The 25,366-nt window shown below is 42.8% G+C and overlaps 1 protein-coding gene across 1 annotated transcript; it reads right to left on the bottom strand.

Annotated features, from left to right (window-relative positions):
• Positions 1-21,209: 21,209 nt before the first annotated feature.
• On the bottom strand, positions 21,210-21,692 carry KCNE4 (potassium voltage-gated channel subfamily E regulatory subunit 4; the record flags this gene model as incomplete). The annotated part of the gene is made up of 1 exon (XM_080349990.1): positions 21,210-21,692. One exon carries the CDS (start codon positions 21,690-21,692, stop codon positions 21,210-21,212), a length of 483 nt encoding a protein of 160 aa, XP_080206116.1.
• Between the last annotated feature and the right edge of the window lie 3,674 nt (positions 21,693-25,366).

Genomic DNA, 25,366 nt, shown 5'->3' with positions numbered 1-25,366 from the left:
ATTTCCCTAGTGTATCCTCTCAGCTCTGACCTTCCTCAACCAGCGACTGTATCTACTGTTCAGGAGCCCTTCATGGATTTTTTTTCTTCAATTGATTTGTGTAATCATGGTTTGAATCATTTGGCCTTCAAAACATCCTGTGGCAAGGCATGCCATCGCTTAATTATGTTTCTATGGAAAAAGGGGGTTTTTGTTTATTTTAAACTTGTCAGCTGATGCTTTCATTATGTACTTATAGTCCTCATGTCATGAGAAATACTGAATATGCCTTTAGTAGTCACCTTTTCCATACCTCCTCTGATTTTATAAACTGCCATGATTTGCCTTTCCCACCCTCTAACTCACATTATACCTTCCAAGTTTCAGAATTGCATCTCACTGTGTCCTACATCTTCACATAAACTTCTGAACACTATGAGAGGGTCAAAGCCACACAGACTAAGCAAGACAAGAACAAGTTATGAAGTTAGTGGCATAATGATGCTTTTTTTTTCCCTGGGGGGCAGGAGTGATGTTGTTTTTAATTACAGTCAATTACTCCTCTGTAAAAAAGTAATGCTATACCACCAACTCAATCTCAGGGAGGAATTTTGAGTATGTTTTGGTGTATGTGGTTTGTTGGTTGGTTGTTTTTTTTTTTTCCCAAGAAATTCTAGTACTCTAACATAAGTTAGGCTGAGGCTTAGCCATTTAATTATTGGGACCTTACAAAAATACGATAGATATGAGGCATGGCTTCTTTATGTAAAGGCTGTGTGAGCCTCTTCTCTTCAGTGCATCCATATGCCTATAATTCTATTGTTTATAATTTCCTAATATTATTCCCCTGTAAAAAGTCATCCCTACCCATCTTAAGCTTCCCAGATCACCTTAAGAACAGGCATCTGTTTGCTATCAGCTATTCCTTTGGTACCTAGGCTAATTTAAGTCATATTAAGCAAAACACCTAGGTTATACCATTTGGCCCTGAAATTTTGTTTTTGCTCATTTTTATAGATCTGTTCAAAAAACTTCTACTGACATCTCAATTTGAAAGTATCACAAAACCTTAGTTCTGGTCAGGCCATGTCACCCTGGCACACACCAAGAGCAGACATTGTCCCACAGAAAAGGATACTCAGGGAGAGCCTGGAGCCATCATGATGTGTTATGCAATTAAAAGGCAGCATTAACCTTAGAAGTGTAAATGTCAAATTTGGAAAAAGTCAAAGATATTTCCCTTCACCCACACAAATATTGATGCTGACACCATTTACAACAACTCACCGGAGGAAATTTTCAAGCTGAACAGACTTTTTGCTAGTCCCACGTGTTATAAAAATTTGAAGGCCAAACATTACATTTAGCTATCAGGAATACCTAGGACCATATTAGTTGCATCTAGCTAAGTACAGAACATCAAGATTCCATGCAACGCCTTACCAAAGGCAAGAAAACAACAAACTGGTTTCTCCTCAGGGGCTGGTTTGTTTGTTTTTAAAACGTTGTTATGCATAAATGGTGTGTTACCTAAAACAACAGAGCAAGACCACACATTTGCAGGTCTAAGTTCATGTTGAAATATAAGTGTCTTATAATACGAAAGCAAGCTTTCTCAAGGTGATATAATGAGTGGTGTTTCAGACAAGGGGGAAAAATAAAACCCCACCCTCTGTTCCTACATGCATCTTCCTTTTCCCAAGACTCCCTTCTTTCCACCTCACTATATTTTTCATTTAAATTCCTTCTTACAAACATGACTCAGCATTGTTTCTTTTGCTTAGTCACAGGATTTCAGCAGAAAGAACAAACACAACCAGTGCAATGACTATGTTTATTGCAGAGTTTTAATTAGTTAGAGCCTCTGTCTTCCCAACAGATCCTATAGTTTAGTGTTGTTGCTGTCATACAACTATTGTTTTGGTCAGTTTACTCTGATAGCTATAATGCCCCTCTTAGACAGGCATAGTCCTTAACTCTGCCTTGGTATAAGACTAAGGAAAAAACCTAATGCAGACAACCTAGCTAACAGATAATATTTAAGTATTTAGAAGCAAAAAGAGCCGTGGGGTTTATCCCTTAACCTACATATTGGTTCTCCAAATGTTTTAGTATCCCTGCATGAAGAAAAACCACTTTCAAGCACTGCTACTCCACCTGATCCCATGGCCAGCGATGCCTCATCTTCAGAGGAAGCTGACTGACAGGAAGGGCAGAAAAGGATGAGTTGCCAGTGCCGAATGATCCCTACTTAATACATCACCTTAAGGATCACAAGTAGATCCATGAAAGAAAAACAAAGCAAACAAAAATAAACCCACACAAACAACACCCCAAACTATAATATCTCCAAATACAGAAAACTGCATCATTTCACTAAATCTAGAAGTCTCAGTGCTTGGCAAAATAACTTTTCACTAAGGTGAAATGACATCTGTTTGCCCAGAGGGGAGGCTGGAAAGAGGGAGGATTTCACATCCTCTGACTGATCTTGTCAGGTTGAATTTGATCTTACCCACATCATCAGTTCAGACAGTGAGCACCAAGAGCTTCAAGGAAAAGGTGTATAGACCGTTCATGAGAATAAAAAGAATCTTTTAAACATGAATATCACTTAATATCCCATCAAGCATGTACATATGCTAAAGATATTTACCATCCTCAGCCTGATGTAGATTCTTCTAAACCTCTGCTGCTTAAAGAGCACCATCTCCTCCCCTAGTTCATACAATTGTATGAAGTTTAACAAGGCCAAGTGTGGGGTTCTGCACTTAGGTCACTACAACCCCAGGCAGCACTACAGGCTCGGGGAAGAGTGGCTGGAAAGTGCCTGGTGGGGAGGACTTGGAGGTGTTGGTCAACAGAGGCTGAACATGAGCCAGCATGTGCCCAGGTGACCAAGAAGGCCAACAGCATCCTGACTTGTATCAGGCCCAGCATATTGAATTCTTCAGCACCGCTGCACACAAACAATTTCACAAATGCTGGCTTTGGGGCAATTTCAGAAGTACTAAACTAGTAGACCAGGGACTTGTAGCATAAGCCTTAAGTTAAGATTAGTGAATACCACTTCAAGTAGCCCTTCCCCAGTTCCACCTTGTGCTTGCACAGTCAGTGCATCCTGGTTGTTTGGCACCATATATAGCCACAGAACAATCAACTGTTGGAGTTATCCAGAGCTAGGAGAGGACATGGCCACCTGAATTCAGCCTCTTTGCTCACCTGAGAACCTTCCCAAAGGACCACACAGAACTTCTCTCGGCATGGCGCAGTTTGCATTAGTGCCAGGACTCACCAAGCACTTGGCAGACAGACCCAGACAACACTGAAGTTGTGACAGAGGGCAGATTTTACCAGTACTCATTGCTATGGTAGTCTGAGCAAGGCAAGATCCTCTAAAACATTTTAGGACCGTATAAATGTAACTTTTCCTACATTTGTGCAGTCCTAAAAATACATTCAGCCCTTTGAAGGCAACTGCAAGGCTGATGTGCCTCCTGTGAAAATGAGTTTGACACCTCTGTTCTAAAACGAACTAGTCAGCACTTTTTGAGCCTTTGTGGAGGCAGAGCTCTGAATTCTGTCCATAAGTAGACCTGAAGGTTTTGACTGTAGCGATATAAACCCATTTTATAGCAAAGATAGATATCTAAGTCCTTTCTTTACATGTACGTGTGACACACAAACCTAACTAATCCTTCAGTTTTAAACAGTTATTTCAGTCATGCTGAGGGCGATAAGCTCCAGCTACTCCTTATGACTTGTATCTCTAGGAACCGATATCTATTTTAGAATGCAGCACATCACAAGGAACCCCATCCCATTTTGGAAGCAAGTGACTAAAAAGGAATGTAACAGTTCATAATGTAGATAGGCTAAAAATAGTTTCTTAATTCAGACAATACTCTTTTCATCTCTGAAGCTCTTTATCTAGAAAACCTTTATCCACATGCCTACCAGTGGGCTAATCTCCAGCAGTGTCACAGACTGCTTGCTTTTACTACAAATGCAACTAACTTTTTTCTCCCCGTGACCTGTTTTTTGTTGTATCTGCATTTCTGTATACCTGCAGAAGGTCAAACTGTTTGAAAGTCACAGCTTGCTCACGTCAGCGCTCATTTGCAAAGCCAGTAACAGCTTGCAAGTCTCTGGCTCATGCAGTGCAGTGATTGCATGAGCTACTTTCTTCTCATGGAGGTACGATTTTACTGCCTCACATGTGCTGAACCTTCAGTCTTTTTGATAGCAGCTAAAAAGCTCATAATTTGGTGTTCCCATGCATATCAGCTTAAGAATTTCAGCCACCAAGTTCCACTTGGCTTAGCAGTACAAAGTGAAGAATAAATGTTTCTTTCCACTTTTGCAGAATAGAAGGATGCAAACTGCACTAGCAAAGAACAATCCTTTTAAAGTTTGTGTGATACCATACATAACGTGATTATCCAAGAAATTTTAGCAGCTTATAACATCAGTAACATAATATCTTAGTCCGTTACTGTAAATACTTTAATAAACTTTTTCTGTCTAAGTAGTTTTATTTCCCCTAGATAAAGTACGTCTGTAAAGCATAGGATAAAAATGGCTATTACTTGATAGACCAAAAGAGCCATTCTAACACACTTTATCTCCAATGATACTGTATAATGGAGGTGTAAGGAGCAGAATAAAAACAAGAGAAGCACAGAATACTTGCCCCTAATAGTCCCTCAGCATCTTGATATTTGTTGCTCAGCATCTTTCTCAGCCAGTAACCACAGAGATCAGTTTCATAAATTCAAACCCTGACACAAATCTGATTACAAGAATAAAAACAGGGAACCTACCCCTAGTAAACTGGGATTTCAGGTGCTATTACATTTCCCAAAAACTATGCAGTGCCTGAAAACATGAAGAAAATGCAGAATACAAGTCAGTAGGAGCACCAGGACCTGAGTAGCACCTGGCCCCTTTGAGAAGCAATGGTTTCCCAGACTGCAGACTCTTGGTGGCAGCTCCTACTTCAGACAGGGACAAAACACCAGCCAGGGCTGTGCTGCCATTACACAGGGAACAGGGAGATTAAACACCAGCAGCCAATTTTACTAAATCATCTCTAGCACACCTTGGTGCCAGATTAAACCTGCGTGAAGCAGCAGCTCTCCTGCCTGCAGCGATGGGGGATGTGTGGCACTGCCTGCAGCAGCCAGGGCAGCTAAGCCTCTCACCTCCACATACTGCTCCAGTGCTATGGCAACACCAGCAACAAATAAAGCACAAGACAATGTGAACTTTGAGCAGAATTTGTCATTTTCATAACTTTTAACAAAAAATAGCTTTGGGAAATTTTTAATGAATTTCCACATTTCCTTGAGCTTCTTTTGCCAGTAACTCTGTAGATCATGAGACTGGGTCCCTGCCCACGCACTGCTTTTCATAGGCAGATCCCCAGGTAATAATCATGCTTTGGCAGTTTTTCCAAGGAACTTTTCGTATGTCTTTTATAAAAACGGTGCCCAAAGGCAAATCCACTGAGGATCACCATTCTTTGCAATTTCTCCCTCCAGTTCCAGGTAGCAGCTTCTGCCCTGTGACAGCAAGAAACACAAAAGTCTGGGTAGCAAAGCAACAGTGAGGAACATTAATATGCCCTGTAGCTTCCAAGGAACAGGTACTTGAAAATAAAGCTATGTGTTCTTTCCACCTTCAGTTTGCCATGTCTTAGTGTCTCTGCTCATTATGCTCCAGAAGACTTTTACTCCCAACACCTCCCAAAGGCAATGTACAATACTCAAAAAATTTGCACTCTACCACAAAACTACCGTTCTCATAAACACTGATATTCCATATATGACATATCAGAACAAATAAGCGCATTTAACTTGCCACCTTGGTTCTCAGATTAGCCTTCAGCTTTTTGATGCAACCTTCCCTGCTATCAGAGGTTTTATTCTTGTACCATATGATGATACGTACATATAGATAAGGACACACACACAAGCCAAATTTACTGAAGAATCTGAAACATTCTAACACCTTTCCCTGCCTTTTCTGCTTAGAACATTTAGTGTCCTTTTAAAGACTAATGAACTATTTACCCACAAAACCTCTGTCCAGATTTAGTGATGATAGCAGGGAGTCAGTGAGAGGCAACTCCTACCAGTGAGTTTGCACGTCTTTATATCTTTCCAGGTAATAAAACATATATTAAAACAAAACAACAAAAAAACCAAAAAACACAACAAAAAAAACAAACACAAAAACAAGTAACAAAAAACAACAACAAAAAACCAAAAACACACACAAAAACAAACAAACAACCCACAAAAAAAACCCTGCCAAAACCCACCACAACACCACACACAAACATACCACACAACAAAACTCCACAACTGAGGTTTATCCTGTATTTCTGGAAACTGGACTTAACCTAGTGCAGTTGTGGTGACAGAGGCTACCGCACCAGTGTTGTGGTATCTACATGTCTACGTCCTGCTCCCTCTTTCCCTGCACTTCACTGCTTAATTGAAGCAAACCCCAGAGCTTTGAGTGCAGCAACATGGGATATATTTTGGTGAAATCAAGGACTGAAGCAGTGACCCACAAAGCTCAAAAGCATGAGCTCTTCCTGTTAAAACACCAGGCTCTCAAGCAAATGCATCCCATATGCACACATCCCCTGTGAACCGGGCACAGCTGGGGATACACGCCACATCGCACGCCCACACACTGGTCCATAGGTCACCCGGCAAATATGCGAGACGAACAACTGAACACAGCGTTTGAATGTGGTGAGTCATCACAGTTTGCAAACCACGGGCTCACAGCACAGAGAACACATTGCCATGCAAAGCACTAGAAACTTCCCAGCCACCCCAGACAAACCAGCAACAGAATTCAAGAGCCATGATCTCCTAGGACTGACATATCCTAAACCAGCCCAAGGGTGACTCCCTTCCACCTTTCTGGGCTCTCAAGAGATGGCAGGCACGTTTTCCTGATGTGTCACAGGCACCTACAAACAAACATCCCTAAAGCTGAATGGGACATAAAGCTCATAGCGCACAAAAATGGGGTTATTGCCCACTAAAATATGACAATTTATCTCACCGCATTATAAATTCCTCCACCAGAAGAGCCTGACTACTTTCTTACTGCAACAGCATATTCTAGTGCACAGAAAATAGAAAAAACTTGCTAATATAGAATACAAAAGAGAACCAAAACCATACCTTCCAGCCACAGAAACAGTGCACCTTCCCCCTCTTCCATCTTCTGAGCACAAACAGGAGAGCTGTGGGAGGAGATCTTAAAAGCCCTGAGGGCACTAATAAACCTTAATTGCCCTGACCACCCCCACCTGGGTCCTCACCCACACCTGTGTCCATGGCCCAGGAGCTCCCTTGCAGCCTTGGCCCCCCCAGCACCCACAGCCTGGCCCAGAGCTGTGCAGCCACTAGTGGTCCCAGCCGGGGGCCGGGGGGTTGGGGATGGCCCTGAAGGATGCTGCTGGGGAAGATAAAGCTGTTATTCTAGGCTGCTCTGGAATTTAAAACAAAACCAAAACCTGTGCAGTCTTTGCGATGCACCTGTACCCTCCTTGTCCAAGGGGGGTTGTACTTTTGATCAGACAGGAATATTCACTACACAGTACTAGCAGGTAAATGTGATTAGTGAACCTTGATGCTTCTGCAGTGACATAGGATCAGGTACTGTCAGTGGTCTGGCAGATAAATCCTGTGCATTTACTCACTGAATTCATGAGAATATCTACTGTGCAAGCTGCTGCTTTTCTCTTGTTTACAGAGAAATCCTGGAACTGCTGATTATGCTGCTCCTGCATTCTCTCTGCCAACCAGCAACTAAAGCAAGCTGCCCATTCATTTACAGATGCCTAGCCAGGATATTATGTTTCCCTTCAAACATCAGCACATCCTGACACACACAGGAATTAGAGTTAACCTCTAACAAAGCTCAGGTAACAAATCGTAAATATCAACTACTATGCAAAATTCAGGCAGATACCCATGTGCATGTGGGGAATGATCAGGCACCTGCTGCTCCCACTAACGCTAAAACTGTGTAATAGTTTCCTCTATTCATATGCAAAATATCCAAACTGATGAGCTCTGGACCATCTTAGTATCTCAATGAGCTGTTTACATTAGATACAGACCTGTTACTGTCCACAGTGGGGATTAAATGTTTCTGCTCCTGCTACATACAGATGACCTCTGTTTCTTGCTGGCTATCGAGTCTACTTCTGTTGGCTCTGACTCAACTTCCCAGTGTCTCTAGTGATCAGACTTGGCTTAGATGAAAGACTGAGATGTTTCAAAGTCTCAATCCAGATGTCCAAACCAAGACACCTTTTTATCCTGACCACCTCAGCTTCCTCAAGCTAGAAGGGGTCAACACTTGTATAGGAGACCTCAACATGAAGCAGCACTTTGTAAAATGAGAGCACATTGCCCAACTACTTCTCTTCTGCTTCTGTGTTACACCCCACTGCCAATTCACAGCCATGGGGTCCAATCTCCTCAAAGGTGCTTGATCTTCTTTCCAGATTTGGCAGCTCAAACTATTACCTTCCCTTCTATTCCACGGTGAGATTTAGCATCTTTCCTTCATACAAGGATGAAGAGCACTCACCACACAGTGTCCTGTTTGCTTTGCCACCACATTCTGGGCCATTCTGCCTCTTCTTCTACCATGACAGTGTGGAGGCATGCTGCGCAGGGATGCAGAAATACTTTTAAAATCCACTTGTGACATTTCCATTCAGTCTCTACCACACCTGGCATAGGGCAACTTTTCAGCTATTTGCTGCATGAATCAGACTGGACAAGGAAGAAAAGTACTAACTCCAAGGTGTTACTGCAGCTCTGTCTGCTGGCCCCATCAGATTACTAGAAAAACCTGTAGAGACACACTTGAAATTCAAGCCTTCTTACAGAGTATGCCCAGTATTTTCATCCTTCCCGACTTTGAAAGGAATTTTATTTTTTCCCAGTAAAAGCAGATGTATAAGGAAATGAGCAAAATTGCAGAGGCCATTGAGAGCCATCCCTCTTTCCCAAACTGATACAAAAGCCTGTGTGGGTGTTCTGTAGGATTTTTCCCCTGACAGTCTGTCTACTGCACCTTCCCCAGTACCAGCAGCTGCTAAGAAAAAGACACAACATTCTCATTGAAACTCCTAGTTCTGTTTCCAGTTAAAGTTGCAGTAAAATAACATACCATTTATACAATCAGTTGGAAAACCCCAAAGAACAATTTTAAAGGCAGGCTGGTTTCTTCTCAGAAAAATAAATGTCAGCCTAGCCCCACCTTTTCTTCTATACATGGGGCAGACTGAGAAGAAAAGAGGTCAAGTGGTTCTTTCTGTCTCATGAGCTGAATATTTCCCTTATGCTTGCACTAGAAAAGTTTGTAGTAGCTAGCAACACCTCTAACAAGCACACTGAGGCAGTAAGATCCAAATATTATCTTCAGGTTGTTTTTGAATATTAGCACAGTTGCCAAATGACTAATACCTGCCTATAGTCTACTGCCCACATGATCCATGTCACCCAAACCGCACACCAGATTACTTCATCTCATCTGTTTATCACGCCTCTCCTAGACTGCAAGTTCTGTGAGCTGAATTGCTTTTTTCATCCCTTCCTTTAGCAGCTGCCAAATGAGGCCCCACCTCGACAGATTCATGAGAGTAACAACTTCTAGTCAAAAAGATGACATGCAAATTTTAGTAAGTCGAGGTTTCATCACCAAAGTAAGCAAAACCAACATGGCTTTAACTTGAAACGGTTGTTTCAACAAAACATTTGCTTCTTATAAACAGCAAAAGAAGAGAAAGGATAGGGTATTTAATTATCTGATTAAATCCAAAAAGCAATGGATACAGGCTGACTTCTAACCAGTCCCTGAGAGAACTCACATCTCATATGAGAGCACTAGGGCTGCCAGGCTACAGAATAGTCAAATATTACAGTGTTGTCATGTTATCATACAATTCTATACAAGTTATAGTCACTGGAGCAGAAACTGAAATTTAATATATCATTGCCTCTGTGTATTGCTAACCACTGGGCTAGGGAGTGTTGGTCATTTCTTTCTCTCTGGCCCAGGAAATACATATTTTCTACTGTGGGGACACTGGTCCAATGGGCGAAACTTCCTGTGTACCGCCTTTTTTTCCTAAGATACTTAAAAGTGCTGGTAATTCAGTGGGACTGGATCACCCAGCTCCACCCAAGTGAAGACTGGAACTGGCTGAGGGATTCCCAGTTTCCAGGCAAATGCATCAAACCCCAGCTGAAGTAAAAGGGAAAAATGACTGTGAAGAAAAATCCACTCCCAGAAAAAAAAAATAAATCTCAGGAATAATTAGTTAGAGAATTTGACCTGAATTCATAAATAGTTTTTGAACAAACTAAATACCATTTTCTCAACAAATTTACTATTCACCATAACTTTTTCCTCTGATTTTGCAGGCTAGTTGGCTTGTTTGGGGTACCTCATAATAGGCATTGAACAACACGAAACTTAAGAAGGTAAGGGGTTTTTTAAATACGGCTTGGGTAGAAAAAGACTCACTATGGGCTTCCTTAGTCCACACTTAGAAAGCTGTAGTCTGGTTTTCTAAAGTGGCCATCATCACAAAATCATCACTGCAAGGAATACAGCAGATGAAATGACCACAGTCATCCTCAAGAATGACATTCTCTCAAATTAAAGGTCACAAAATGCCTGGTAGCATTGCCCTTTTTGTAAGTCACTGTAAATATGAAAACTTCTGAGAAAAGATGATGACACAGTATCACCCTCAGACACAAAGCAAAATGAAAGGCCGCCTAATTAGAGGTTTCACAAATATTGACAAGGCGAAGTTGAAGCAGACCTCAGTCTGTGGGAAGGAATTGCTTTCGATTACCCCGTGCTTGAGACCACAGCTGTGATCACTGCTGACACCACTGACCCTCCTCGGCCTCAATGGGCACCGCCATCAGGCAACAAAACCCCCGTAACAGAGAGGCATTCACCAAACTTCTCTGTGCTCATTTTTATCCTTCAAAAAGGTTTGTAAAGGGTGAGTAAAGTCAGAGCTATTAGTGTTAAAGATGCAACAATGATAAAATATCCATTGGATAAACTTGGTGCATCTTTCATCAGGCTTTTCAGAACTCGAAGGCAAATGCTATTGGTTAATAGGGCTTGACAAGCCTAGCAACCAGACATTACTGAGACCGGGGTTATGTAATTAAGCAATAACGTGTACTATGCCATGGCTGCTTGGGAGCAATAATGTGCCTCAATGGTATGAAAAAGCATAAAGCTGTGAGTGATGGCACCCAAGATGTGCAATTATGGATAAAATCCTAGGGGTTGTTATTCTTCTCATGAACCTTGTGGTGGGTGGGCCTGACCCAGTGGGACCTTTCCTCAGCCCCATGGGGAAAAACCTGTGCCTCTATCAGGTAGACAAGAAGTGCACAAAGTTAAAGAAATAGGTTTTATTGTACTACTTTACTTCTGCTTCTACTGTTATAAACAGAAAGAGACCCATGGTGCTGGGGAGGGCGGGGGAGCCCAGGGGAGCCCATGGAAACTGGAGTATGGTTGGGGAAGACGCTGGATTGAAACTAATGGAGTAAACAGTTAACGTGTGTGAGGATAAGCTGTCCTAACAAATCTTCAGAGCTTCTATTTTAAACCTTTAAGCAAAGAGACCAATTCCTAAACAAGCAAGCTGTGGCATTACAATCTAACGTTCATTTTTCACCTCTGCCTGTGCTTTAACATGCGGGTCCCGCGATTGCGTAGGGAAATAGTGAACTTCAGCCAATTTTCGATAATTAGGGGAACAATGACAGCATCTGTGCATGTTAGCTGCACAGCTAACCTCACAACACTTGGGGTATATATTAAGTCATTATTTCCATGCACAAAAAATATTACCAATAATGAATCTTGTGAAAAAGATCAGGAAAGCAGGGACAAAGAAAAAAGCCAAGAAGGATGGGTGACATTAGAGCAGGGTGCTGTTTTCACTGTGTCACAGCTCAGCTGGCTGTTTGCAACCCAGTGTTTCCCTAGGGCTTTGTAGCACAGCCACTTTCATGGACTCGTGCTTAAATGGAACAGCTTGGCCTTCAGATGCAACAATAGTTTACGTGCAGGACTCCCTAAAAGCGCAGTTCCCTGGAGAAGAGCATGAGGATGTCTATAGAAATGAGCTGGCTGTGGCCCGAAGCAACAGAGCAGATTTGTGTAATTCTATCCCTTGTAGACCAAAGAGAGGAGTTAATAATTTTCCAGGCAATGCTTCAGATTGGATCACAAGGGATATCTGTGAGGATTCCAGAAGAAATGTTCCTGACAGCCGTTAATGTGTTCCCAGTGACGTACAAGATGCACACACACACATGCACAGAGCACCAGCTAGCCTGGAAAAAAAACTCAGCTTGTGTGCAAAGGTGCATTTAAAGCAAATTACCTCACAAGGGACTAATTAATTTCCATGACAAATAGTGACTCCCACTGCCATTCTACATGTGTCCCCAGTAAAACGGTGCAAGAGCTGGATGTAGGACATGTGTATAGCCCAGCTTCCACCCCTGAAAACTCCAAGGGGCCACGTTCTGTTTCCATAACACTTTTTACATGCTTGCTTTTATGGGTCTCTTGATGACAATCTAAATCCTGACCGTTCTTCAATAAACCATTAATCTCCCAGATAGAGTTCAGGGAAGTTGCTGTGTAGCAATGAAGTTCATGTTTCCAGAGCCCAGAGGGAACAAAAAGAGGGAAAAAAAAGGGAAAGGGAGTGACTTTGGATTTGAAAGACAACTTCCTGGCTTGGAGGGGTTGAGAGGCATGCAGGGTTATCTCCCCACATCCCACCTGGAGCCTGTCCCTCCCCTCACTACACCCTGATGCTTCTTGGCCTGTAACATTTGTGAGAAGAAGGTCTGCCTCTCCAAAATCAGGGTCAGCATAAGAAAGGCGCTGGTCAACCCCTGTACCTTCCACCCTGATGGTCCAGGGGTCTTTTGTGCGTGGTGCCAGCTGGGACTGTGCTTTGGTGAGCAGGTACAGTCAGTGCTCCCCACTGCTCCCACCACTCCTGGCCTGGAGGTCAGTGGGGAGAGGAGTCCACCGGTTCCTCAGCAGCCAGTGATTTCACTAGCTAACTCACATCACTCAACTGACAGGCTTGCTGCTGCCTTTGCAGACTCAAGCATAAAAGTCTCCTCTTTGTCTTCAAGTCACTTTCTTTCAGTGTGCTCAGGGTACCAGTCCCATGGAGCCAGTGTCACAAAAGCCATCAAATCGCCACACAAAGCTTGGCTAGTTCTGTCCTAGGTTTGCATTTGAACTGGTGACCCACAGTAGAAGTCACAAATTCTGTGCCCCACTTTATAACAGGAAAAATTAAAATAATCCCTTGCACTTCCAGACCCCTGTAAACTTGATGTTAACCATACGTCATTGTGTGCATTGTGTATAGCTGTTAGGAAAACACGTACTGCACCACTCAAAAGAGATGTGAGCAGTCAGCATTAGGAAGTGCCAAAGAATAGAAAAAATCACGTTAAACATGACTCAAGTGCCCTAAGCTATATCTTTTATGCAGAAAAGAAAAAGATCAGGAGAAGTCTGAAAAAATAAATTCCTTGGGCTACAGTCCTGCAGAAAAAAAATGGTAGTAAGGGGAGGGGGTGAAATAGGCACATCAGGAACATTCACACTGATAGAAGTCCATTTATTGGGCTCTCCCAGTTCAAATTGTCACAACTCTCAACAGAAAAATGAGGGAAAATTCGCTGTCTGTCTAGACATCATAAATACAAGGACTCGAGCAGTCTAGTACTTTTACTCTGAAGTCCTGGCTCTGTGATCCTCCCCTGGCACGGATGTATCTCACAAATATTCCTACACAGGACACTGTTAATCCCAAAGCTCTGACTACTCCATACGTATGTTATGTTCTCTTCTTTCCATATGAATACAATGTTCTCATAATTCCTAATGATAGTTCTTCACAAGACAAACTAAAGGTCAGGAAAGATAAGCTGTGGAAAAAAATATTTTCACTGACAAAAAGAATTCTGTGATATTTAGAATGTCCTTCGTGAGTTTTATTACAACAGCAATACATAACTATGCATGTAAATATCCAGACACTAAGTACAGTACCTATAGCTCACCTGAAGCAATAAAAACCTGGAGCAGCCAGTTCTGAGTCAACTCTTTTGCTTGCCACAGCAGCAGGGTGACCACTGCTGGCCGTTAGCTCTGCCAGCAGCATTTGCACCTCCCTGATGATGACTCCCTGCAGAGGCAAGCGGCAGCAGCCTTTTCATCTGCTATTGCATTCTTGATGAATAGAGGAGACAAAAGAAATACAGTGAGAATCTGAGATACACATCCTGGCCAAAGACCAGCTAATTAAATGTGACTGAAGTTAATTTTAACAACGAACAGCTAGACCCAAAACATCAGACAGTGAAAGAGCTGTTGCTGCTGTTTTGTTTGGTGAAGGCACAAAGAGCAATTCCTTGGTAGATATGGGTAGCTGCTGCCATCACATAACCCATCTGCCTCACTGCCATTTTTTTAGGTAACGCTCACCCTTCTAACCAAAGCCAACAGCAATGTAAAGGTCATGATCAGCATCCTTTGGCACAAAATCCTGTGCAACTGACCACAATTAACACATATGCCCAGGATGGGCACACAGAATTTCCATGGTGCTCTCATGCAGCACTGTGCATGGAAAGTCACATCTGGATAAACGTCCCCGTGCCTGTGCTTTCAGCAGTCCCAGCGCTGCTCCATGCTTCTGCAAAGTGTCAAGACTGTTCCTTGCTTCCAGTGTGGGAGAAGCACAGCGCTGGCACGCTGAAAAGCAATTACTGACACTCGTTACCCTGCTGCTGCTGACAGGATTGGCAACAGCGACACGTCATTTTGTAGCATCGGGTACTGGTAAGAAAAATCATGAGATGGTGCTCCATGAAAGAGGCAGCACTGGGGCTTGTCTGTGTAACATTCAAAGGTAATCTGCCCGCTACTACATACCTATTATTGAAAAATAGCATCAGCAACGTTCTCTTTGCTCTCACAGGAAAACTTGCTTAACCAGTTTATTGCATTCTGAAGAGAGAGAAGGGGGATTTACATCCCTAGAGGCACACGGTTTACATTTCCTCCGGCAGAGAAGGGCAGTCTTGTCTTTTGTGTATTCTCTAGGACAGAACTCGAAATCTCTTGTGAACATAGTGCGTCTCACATCCCCTTGCCTGCACCATTCAGCTAACTTTTTCACTGCTGGGAGGAGCAGGGGATGGGGACATGACTTGCTGGTCCCAACTAAATAGATGGAGTTCACACCAGAGGAACTTCTTTAATTTTGTTGTTTCTTCTCCAAATATGAAGAGTAACAAATTTTATCTTTTCTCACTTTTCATCAGAGCTCAGCACCCTGAAATTCAAAATGTAGTTATTCTCATAACAGCTCTAAGCAGTAAAGGTGTGCTCTTCTTTACAGTTTATAAATGAGAGTCTTAGCCAAAGCATGTAATTTTCCAGAGGACACCGTGAACCTGGAGCAGAAGAAGGAATTGAATTTAGTCTCCCACATCCCAGGGCTACTGCCCTGCTCACCGACACCTCTCTTGTAGCAGCCAAGTGAAAAGAACCTGTCACACAGCTTCTGCTGACCTGGGGAGGCTGGTGGGGTAAGAGTCACACGTGCTAGTAATTGTCATTTGTCACCAGTGGCTACGCTAGCATGCAATAGTATTAGAGGGGGGCAAAAAAGCTTGTTGTTCCTAAGTGGGAAAATGCTTTGTATTTATACTGGATCTTTCATCTGAGAATCACAAATATTTCACACCTATCAAGAACACACCATATTGTCACATATGGGAATATATGTAGCGTCATCTGATAATCAAGTGAAGCACAGGACAGTTAAACAGATTCCCAGTCAAAGAGATGGGAACATAGACTGTAATGAAACATTCAATAGCCTTCATTAGCCTTCTTTTAGTCACTTATTCAGATGGCAAAAGCTTCAATCTAACCTGGCCCAATATAAATTGGAGCCCTACCCAAACCCAAACTAAAACAAAATTAAGCTTTGAAAAACTATGGTGTTCATTGATTTTGTATTATTTTCCATTTTCTTCCCTAGTTGAACTGGATGCAGAAGTGTCAATACACTAAGGCAGCAGCTCATCTCATGGCTATTTTTGGCTGTGTGCAGTAGGAACTGCAGAGGCATATGAAAATGGAAAGAATACAAAACCAAATCAATCAAATACACAAGGGCAAATATGACCAGTGCTTAAAAACCAATAACCTAAACAGTTTTATTAATTTTTATGCCTTGTAGATCCAAACCTTGTATTTTAAATCTAAAATGCAGCTGTGAACTCAGGGAGAAATAATCTTCCCACTAGAACAGCAAGGTCCAAAAATATTATAACACAGCGTGGAAGGTCAATAGCCACAGGAGAGCATGGTCCAGCTTTGATACAATTTTATCTGGTGCCAGCAAGTATGCTGGCCTGCACCCCACTCTGAGCATCTCCGAGAGTGCTCATCTATAATGTGGTGGGGACTCCTGTCTTTGAAAGGTCTTGAAATTTTTAGATTAAAATTAAAGGCAGGTGGTTTAATCTTGTATTGGTTGACATGACTGTGATGAAGGTGACTGATAGTCTGTGTGCTCCTCACCCTTGAGCAGTACACCTATCCTCCAACCTCATGCACTGAGGACTTAAAAATAGAAACGACTTGTTGTGGTTTATGTTTCCTTCCTCTCCAGCCCTGTGAGAACTTATTTGATTATTTGGGTAGGTGTGGGCGCATGTCTGAGGAAGAAACAGATCCCGGGGTCCCAATGTGAGAGGGTCAACCTGGAGAGAGAGATTTTGCACTGTGTTGTCACACATGAGGCTCCTGGCCTGACTTACCACAATCTGGGACCTGCTCTCTACTCCTGGGAAAGTGTATTCTCTCGTATTCGTTAACCTTCCTTACCTTGTTAATTCTTTCCCTGGTCCAGAGCACACACACAGTCCTGGGAGATCCTGGGAGATCCTGTGCCTGGGGAGGAGATGAGTTCTGCATTTCCACTTCAGTTCTTCAGCAGGTTCAGTCTGTTGAACAAGCAACCTCACAGGTGTGTCTTTATGTGATCCACTGGTAGGATTTAGGACTGTAAATCTGCCAGCTACCATCACAGATCCCAAGGTGACAATCTTCAGAGTAGGCACTTATATTGACAGCAGGTCCTGGAGCCAGACCACATACACAAGCCACATGAGGCCATCTTCTCCTGTTCTGTCAAAGGGGATATGCATTAACTATTCCAGCAAATGTATGAGGTGTAACATGCCAAGAAATGGGAGCCTAATTGCGGTGTTTTTTAAAGAAAGAATGCATTTGTAAAAATAAAATAATCTCCATTCAGTCAAATTACAACCAATTATCATTGCCCTCAAGCCAAGATCTATTAGCTCTGAACCATATTTAACTCAGTTACTGAAGCACACTGGAAATGTCTACTGCTTTTGGGAAAGAAAATAAAAAAAAACAACAAAGCTTTTTTTCCTCAGTAGTCAAAAGGATTTTGAAACAAGCTTGATGGGTGCATTTTTCTTCCTTCCATCTGTAGCTTTTCAAGGTTAACAATGCTTCTTTTGTTTTGGAACAATAGCTACCTGGTAGTCTTGGGTCACCAGCTTGTCTTCAAAGCATCATTGCATTCAGTCGCACATCCAATTAACTTCTCCAGATGAAATATATTCTTGCTTCTTTTTTTCCCCCTGGTGCCATCAAAATACTAATTTGGACAAAGGCAAATGCTGTCAGACAAAGACAAATGCATAACAGCATACTTTCTCAAACTCATGAGCCAAGGATAGCTTGTGACAGTCTTCAAGAAGGTGGCCACATTTTCATTTTACTAGCTCCCTTCAGTGTAAAGAGACCCCAAAGCACACAGTGTTTCCCTTTATAGCAACTCAGTTCAACACAAGAAGCTGCTGGAACATGCTAGTTTTTTGATCTGCAAAGCAGAGCTGTAATTTACATTTTGTTCTGTTTTTCCTTCTTATCACCAGTGCTGTCAGAAGTCTCTTGATTCATTACTGTGGCAGTGGAAACACTGAAACACTGAGACAGCAGCGTGGGTAAATGTGGAAGATGCAATGTTACTGACCCGCTATTCCAGGACACTGTGGGTGTCCCGGGAGATTACACAGCCAGCGGGAAATGCAGTCTTGCTGATGGGCAGCTTTAGGTCCACAGAAACTTGCAAACAGGCCCCAGAATTATTTAACAGGGAGTGAGCGAAGAGAGCAGAGCACAAGGGAACAGGTTTTGCGGGAAAGCAAGCAGACATAACTTTATAGCAACCTGATTTTTGAAACAGCCTCAAAATAAAACATGCAAGTAGGTCTCAGCCAGTGCCTGTGGCGCTGTACATACTGTCACAGCTTGAAGAAGACATGCAAGTGTGAAGTTGCCTCTAAACACTTCTGCCCTGCACAGGGAGCCAGAATTCTGAAACCTGCCCCCCGCCCCACTTCCCATCCCTAATGCTGGAAATGACAGAGCAGCAATAAGACCCAGGGTCAAAGCTTCTGACCACACCAGCTATGTACCATGGCCAAAGACTGGAAACCCGGTGGGAACAGAGACCTGTGTCAGTCACTGGCCCATAGCCTCAACCCTAGCCCAGCCAATTTGATACAATGCAAATTTATAACCAAAACTCAAAATGCAGACTTTGAGAGCCTGAATAAACGACAAAAAAAGCTTTTGTAGCCATTTTTCAGTTTTGCCAGCCTTTCTGATGGCTCACCAGCACCCCCAGCTCTTTGCAGGAGGACTTGGGGTGTCCCTGGGGCCCTCCCTTCCCATGGGCAGGAGCTGAGTGTGAGGAAATGCCCCAAAGAGCCAGGATGGACCGAGGGCAGATGTGGAGCCCCTGGCTCAGCCCCGCGGTGTCCCCACAACGCTGCAGTACTGCCAAGCACAAGGAAATGTTTCAAAAAGAGGCGAAGAAAATGATCCTGTAGAAATTCTGCGCAGTCCCATTACTGGAAATGTGTTTGACGTAGGGAACAAACATGGAAATTTTTCCAGGAAACGTGTTTCTTTATTTAAATAAAAATTAGTGCCAGTAGAAACAATAAACTTTAAATACATGAGACAATTATATACAACTCGATGTTAGGAATTATATACATCGGTTTTTTTACAGATACAAATACATTTATACCAAAAGTAAAAGGATGAAGGACAAAGCAATGGAAAATGTGACAACTTGTGCATGTCAGTCTCATTTGGAAAGTTTCAGGATTCAAGTGATTCCAGGCAAAGTGCCAAACTTAAATTGGCTTCTTTCAAACTTAAAACAGGCCCTTTGGAGTAAATCTACCAAAAAGCTTTATATAGTCTGATCCAAAGTTCACTGAAGTGGATGGAAAATCTCCCAGTGCCTTCAGTCTGAACGGAATCAGGCCCTTTCTGAGCACAGTGGAGAGTTTGTTCTGCTGCATACAGAGAGAGACAGTGATACCTCTTGTGGGACGCATCACATCGCATTAACCCTCCAAGCCAAAATCAGAGCTCTCCCTTCTAAACAGCAGAAGTACAGCAGACTCTTGCCTCAGTTCATTTCTGCTGTTCAGTGTTCATATTTTTCAAGCTGTCTCTCAAGCTCTAATGCCAGGGGATAAATCACAGGGCTATTTTAGCGCAGGAAATATGTGGAGACATTTTGCAAACATTTTGCTGTGCAACGCTTTAGATTCAGGCTCTTTAGCCCTTACGGTTCAGAACTAATCCAAACATTGTAATAAGTTATTATAAAATATAAGGTATGATTGAAATAATCATACATTGCTACAATATTAACACTACTTCTTTTAACAGTGCAATAATTTAGTAACTAATTTCATAAGCATTCGAAAAAAATCACAGTACCATTAAATCAGGGGGGAAGGTTTGTGTTGGTTTGAAAAACTAGTTACTAATGACTTTATAAAATGCATGTGTCACATGCGAGCTGATTAAAAACAAAACAAAAAGATGTAACGCAATGCTTATCTACACTGGCTTAAATAGAGCAGAAAGGCCCAATTCTTTAATGATGCAAATGGGTACAGTTTCACTGACCTCAAATGGAGAATTTAAGTCCAACAGAGAAGCACTAAATCTTGTGCATGTCCCCTGAAGTCAGAAGGACTCAGCTGATGAGTTCAGTGGGGCAGGATTTCACCCTTGCTAGGTTAAATTCTATTCTGAATTCCACCTGTTTTTCAAGGGGGCATGACAGAGCAGCATTTGTTCAAGCCTTTCCACGTCTTGCGCCTTGTGACAAAGATCTTTCAATGTCTTTTTTTAACTTACAGATCTTCGCCTTTAGTGATCAAATATATGTGTCTTCTAAAAAATACAAAAGTTAAAAAAAAAGACACCTTTTCTACTGGTGACTCAGTTAAAGGCTGGATTGCAGCAGAAGTTAGTGAACCTGACCCAACCAGCACAGGTACAACTAAAGCAAAGATAGATATAGTGGCATGGATCTGAACTGGGTCTTTACAAACCTCCTAGAAATTCAGTCTGTCAGTTGTTTTTTGGTTTGGTTTTGTCTTTTTTTCCTTTCGTTCTCTCTGTGCCTAAAGTCAGTCTCCAGCCATGCTGCAATCTCCCTTCAGCTACAGCATTGACAGATTTTCAGCTTTTGAGGCCTCACTGAGCAAAACCACCATTGACTGTGGCTTTTTATAAGAAAAACACAGTAGAAGTACTTCTAGTCTATCACAGTTCTGCATGAACAAGCATTACGCATCATCTTTATCAACCAGGCACTTGCGTTAGGGTAACTTCCCTAACCATTTCACAGGCATTTGCAGAATTCTGAAATATGCAGAGACATGCCAGTACTGGTTACCTTGTCAGAAAATACATATGTAATCTCCTTGTTCTTTGCTTTTATGGTAAGAAATAATAATGGAAAACTAAAATTAAGCATCCCAGTCATGTGCAAGTGACACTTTGGTGTCAGGTACCACTGCTTGCTTGTCCTGCCAGCTCTCAGGAACACCTCCAGCCCGGGGGCACAGATACCTGTTGGAGTTCATTGGAGAGCAGGAAAGTAGAACCACAAGTTCTCAGTGGGAGCTCCACTCACATTTTGGCAGCTGATGAAGGGAGCCCTGCAAGTGCTAGGAGTTCCTGTGGATGTTCTCCGCAGACCCCTCGCTGCTCTCCTGGAGGAGCGTTTCCGATACTTCCCCCAGCTCCGCATCCAGCACTTCCTCCTGGATGGTGAAGTGCACGTCTGGGGAGGAGGATTCGGAGCTCACGCTGCTGCCTTCCATGGAGCAGATGGCGCAGGACAGGGACGGCACCATGCTCTCTTGCAGCATGTTCAGCATCATGGGGAACTGCACAGACTTCAGCCCAGATATTGTTGGTAGAGGCTTTACATCTTCTCCCCATTCTCTCTCCTCATCTTTGTACAGTAGAAGCAAATTAGACTTCTTCTCTTTTCTTTTGGATTTCATGTAGCCCAGCATTATTCCTATCAGGAAGATCCCGTAGAAAGACATGACAATCAGAATGTAAAAGTACTCGTTGCTGTTGTTCTTCTCTGCGTTGTGGGATTCAGCATCAAGCATGGCTTGTGTCATGTTTGTATGGTCCATTTTCAGAACGGAAAGTGTTTTACTGCAGCCAAAGCCTGGAGGAGAATGTGTATGTACATGTAAGACCAAACTTCAGATCAAAAATGTAAAAGAAACATCTGAAAAAAGCTACCCCCAAAACTATTCCTTGCTACTTCTAATCTGTAAGCTTGCAGGACACACTTGACTGAAGCTTGCAATCTATCACACTTCTGCATTAATACTCTAACTGGACGAACTGTTTTTCAGATACAGAGAATGTTAGAGGAAAGAAAATGTGTAATATTAAATCATGTTGAGTTCTATGCTGAATTATAAAACCCCCAATCCATATAATTAAAAAAAATATATATATATTAAAAAAATATAGAAATACTCTGCTAGGCACTTCAACACAGTTTCGTGCTACTTAATTATGTTTCTATATGGGGGGTAAAAGTTAGAAATCTTATTTTATTCAATGGTGCAAAATGCAAAATCAAAATGCAACTTACGTTGGTATGCAAATAATTCCTCCTTTTGCAAAGCTCAAGAGACCTTTCCTCCACCAAATGCCGGGTGTTCTGAAAACTTTCCTCTGCTGCAGTTGGAATAAATAGCTCTCAAGAAATGTTTCATCACGTGTTTTAGAGGCACAGTTTATAATAGTTGTGTGTTGGAGTCAACAGATGAACTTGAAGGATTGCAGTTCAACCCACTGAACTCTTAACAGCTGTGAAAAGAAAAAGAGTTGGGAATTCAGATTTTACTCTTTCCTAACCAGTTCAGCACTGGCTCTTTCAGCTTGTGAAGCTGTTCCTTTCACTGCCATCCCAGCTGCTAAAGCTGACCTGCTACCTTGAGAGCTGCTGTGCAGAATGGAAAACCTGCAAACCATACTTCTCTGTCTGTCAGAAAATATAGAAAAATATACATGTGAATTCTACAGTAGATGCTATAAAGTTGTTTGGTTGCCTGCTAAACATGGTTTTCCCTGAAGAGGTGGGGAGGGAATGGGTTATTTTCTTTGCCTGCAACTAGTGACAAAGCTTCATAAAGTGTGTGCAAAACAAAGTGACTTTCAACTCATCCTGCAGCTCCACTTTCCCACAAGGTGTGGGGCTGTAGAAAACTACACCCTGGGTCTCAACTGAGTTTTGGATGGAGGGGTGCTGGTGCCACCTAACTTCAGCCATCAAAACAGCAACTATGGGGTTTCGATCCCCACATAACCAGTGGAAAGGTGCAGGCTCCTCCAGGAGATACCTGGAGCTCCTGAAGCCCCTTCCGCCACTGTTTGCAGAAGCAGCCGAGAGTTACATGGTCTGTGTGCTGTTTATACACAGACAGGGACCCCTGAATTAATGCAGATTTTAGTAAGAGGGGCTGTTAACAACCCTGGGCTGCTCTCTGGGTGACAGCTGGAGGCTGTCGCGGTGGCTGTTGGGCTGAGCAGGACACCTCCCGGCCACTAGCCAGGGCAGGGCTGGGATGCAGGCTGGACCATGGGGCCTGCAGAGTTCCCAGTCCTCATCTCAGTGGTACAGGCGGCTCCAACACCCCGTTTCAACACGTAAGCAACAGCACAGGCCATGGGAAGCAGGAGGCCCAGCTTGCACCTTGGGGATTTCACTTCCTTCTCCTCCCCATCCCCGTTCTTCACACACAAAGCCCAATTAGTCAGGCCCCACATACGTGATGTGAATGTCACCCCTTCTGCAGAGCTTCAAGGATGTTTATGTAACAGGACACTCCACTTCCAGAAAGTAGTCGACTGGTGCTGGAGTTTCCCAACGGTGGGTCTGGGGTTTTTTTCCCCTGCAGTCACTTGTGGATTCTTTGCATAGACGGCAAATTCTTTTCCAAACTCTGCCCTCACAAACCCTCTGAGGTAAAGGCAGATAGGATTAACTTCTCTTCACATGCAGGAAAAGCAAGAGGGAAGAGTTAAGCAACTTTAAGTGAAGAATTCAAGAAAAGACAGAACTGTGTTTGCAACCAGCATTTTCCATCATTTGTCTGAATGACTCCACAAAGAAAAAAAAAATACATTAGCCAGATTCTCATCTCTGCCCCTTAAAATAGAGGGTCCACCATTTAGGATGTGCGTTTTATCTCCATGCGCATTCCTATGCGATACCTCAGGATCTGTTAATGTTGGACTGATGTCTACTGGGATTTCATCTGACAAAATCTGTCTGCAGCATCAGCTTGCCAAGTCTGGATTCTTCATCCCTGTTTCTGACAAATTACTGAGCAGGCAGCAAGAGCCTATTAACTGCTAGGCTAATGCATAACCCAGAGCAACTCTCTCGATTTTCTAGCTAACTTTGGGGAATTTTTATTTCACTTCTTTCTCAGCTCCATGCAGTATTTTCTGCCCAATTGAGCTCAAGTAATCTAGAGTTCAAAAAATGAAAGACAATGTGTCAGGTTTTATTAACACCCTTTTATGCAGGACTTCCACAGAAGGCTGAGGAAATGCACAGCATTGCTGGGTCAATGAAAATTTGTTCAGTACAAGGACAAATCTGTGCTCATGACACCTTAGGAAACCAGCTCTGAAGCTGCTTGGTGCTAGGAACAAGACCACCTAAAGCCTGTCCTGCTGCCTCCCATTGTCAGTGCTATGTACAGGTCATCACCCACTTTGGCACCAAGAGCACTTTTGGGCATCCAGAGCCACCAACACCCTGGTGAGCCAGCAGAGCAGAGGCAGGCTGGCTCTCCTGCAGGAGCCCACAGATGAGAGTGGGGTCTCTGATTTGCTCCAAAACCTCAGATTTTTCACATAAGTGAAGCTCTGTGCAAAGTTACAGAGATGAACTGCAACACCCAACAAGAGCATGGGGAGACTGGTCAAGTACATCCATAGCTTTATGCAGTCCCCCAAAGTTCAACTGAAAGATGACTGAATTGCACAATTATGCATAGTTATTGCTGAAAATTCATTGCAACTCTATTTACTTTGGCTAGCTGATGATAACAACTCTTCTCCATCTGTTAGCCCATAATTCTGAAAAACAGTTTAATTTTAAAAAGGCCTGGAAGGAATCCCTGAGCCTTCTGCAGACATGAAGAGGAGGGATAGGAAGACACTGGGGAATAACCAGCTGAAAAACATATGCCATTTGCATACTGGTGCCATAAGTCAGCTTTCTTAAGCTGTACCCTGTAGAAACTGTATTTTTGTCTAAAAACAAGATCTAGAAAATTGAAAATCAGAAGCTTTTGGGTTTGTGTTTCATAACTACTGTTTTTTTCACAAATGATATTATGCATTGCTTAATGTAAAACTATTGATCATGGCAAAAATACTTGCTTAATTTGAAGTAATTTATTTTTTGGAATTAAGGTTACTAACTATTTCTTGTTTGAGATTTCTTACTTCTTTTCAGACCACATTTTTTCCAAAACTTCACAAAATTTCTGCTGAAATTTCACTTGCAGGTCTCTTACGCGTTCAGCAATTGCCTTTCATGTCTTCCTCCTCACCTTTGCATCACTCCGGGTTCCAGTATAAGTTGGGAAACAACCTGTTAGAGAGCAGTGTAGGGGAAAGGGACCTGGGGGTCCTGGTGGACAGCAGGATGACCATGAGCCAGCACTGGGCCCTTGTGGCCAGGAAGGCCAATGGCATCCTGGGGTGTATTAGAAGGGGGGTGGTTAGTAGATCAAGAGAGGTCCTCCTTCCCCTCTACTCTGCCCTGGTGAGA

Source organism: Nesoenas mayeri, assembly GCF_963082525.1.
Source record: "Nesoenas mayeri genome assembly, chromosome: 9".
NCBI classification, from domain to species: domain Eukaryota; kingdom Metazoa; phylum Chordata; class Aves; order Columbiformes; family Columbidae; genus Nesoenas; species Nesoenas mayeri.
Note: the sequence above shows the minus strand (reverse complement) of the source record. Positions and strands in the feature narration are given on the sequence as shown.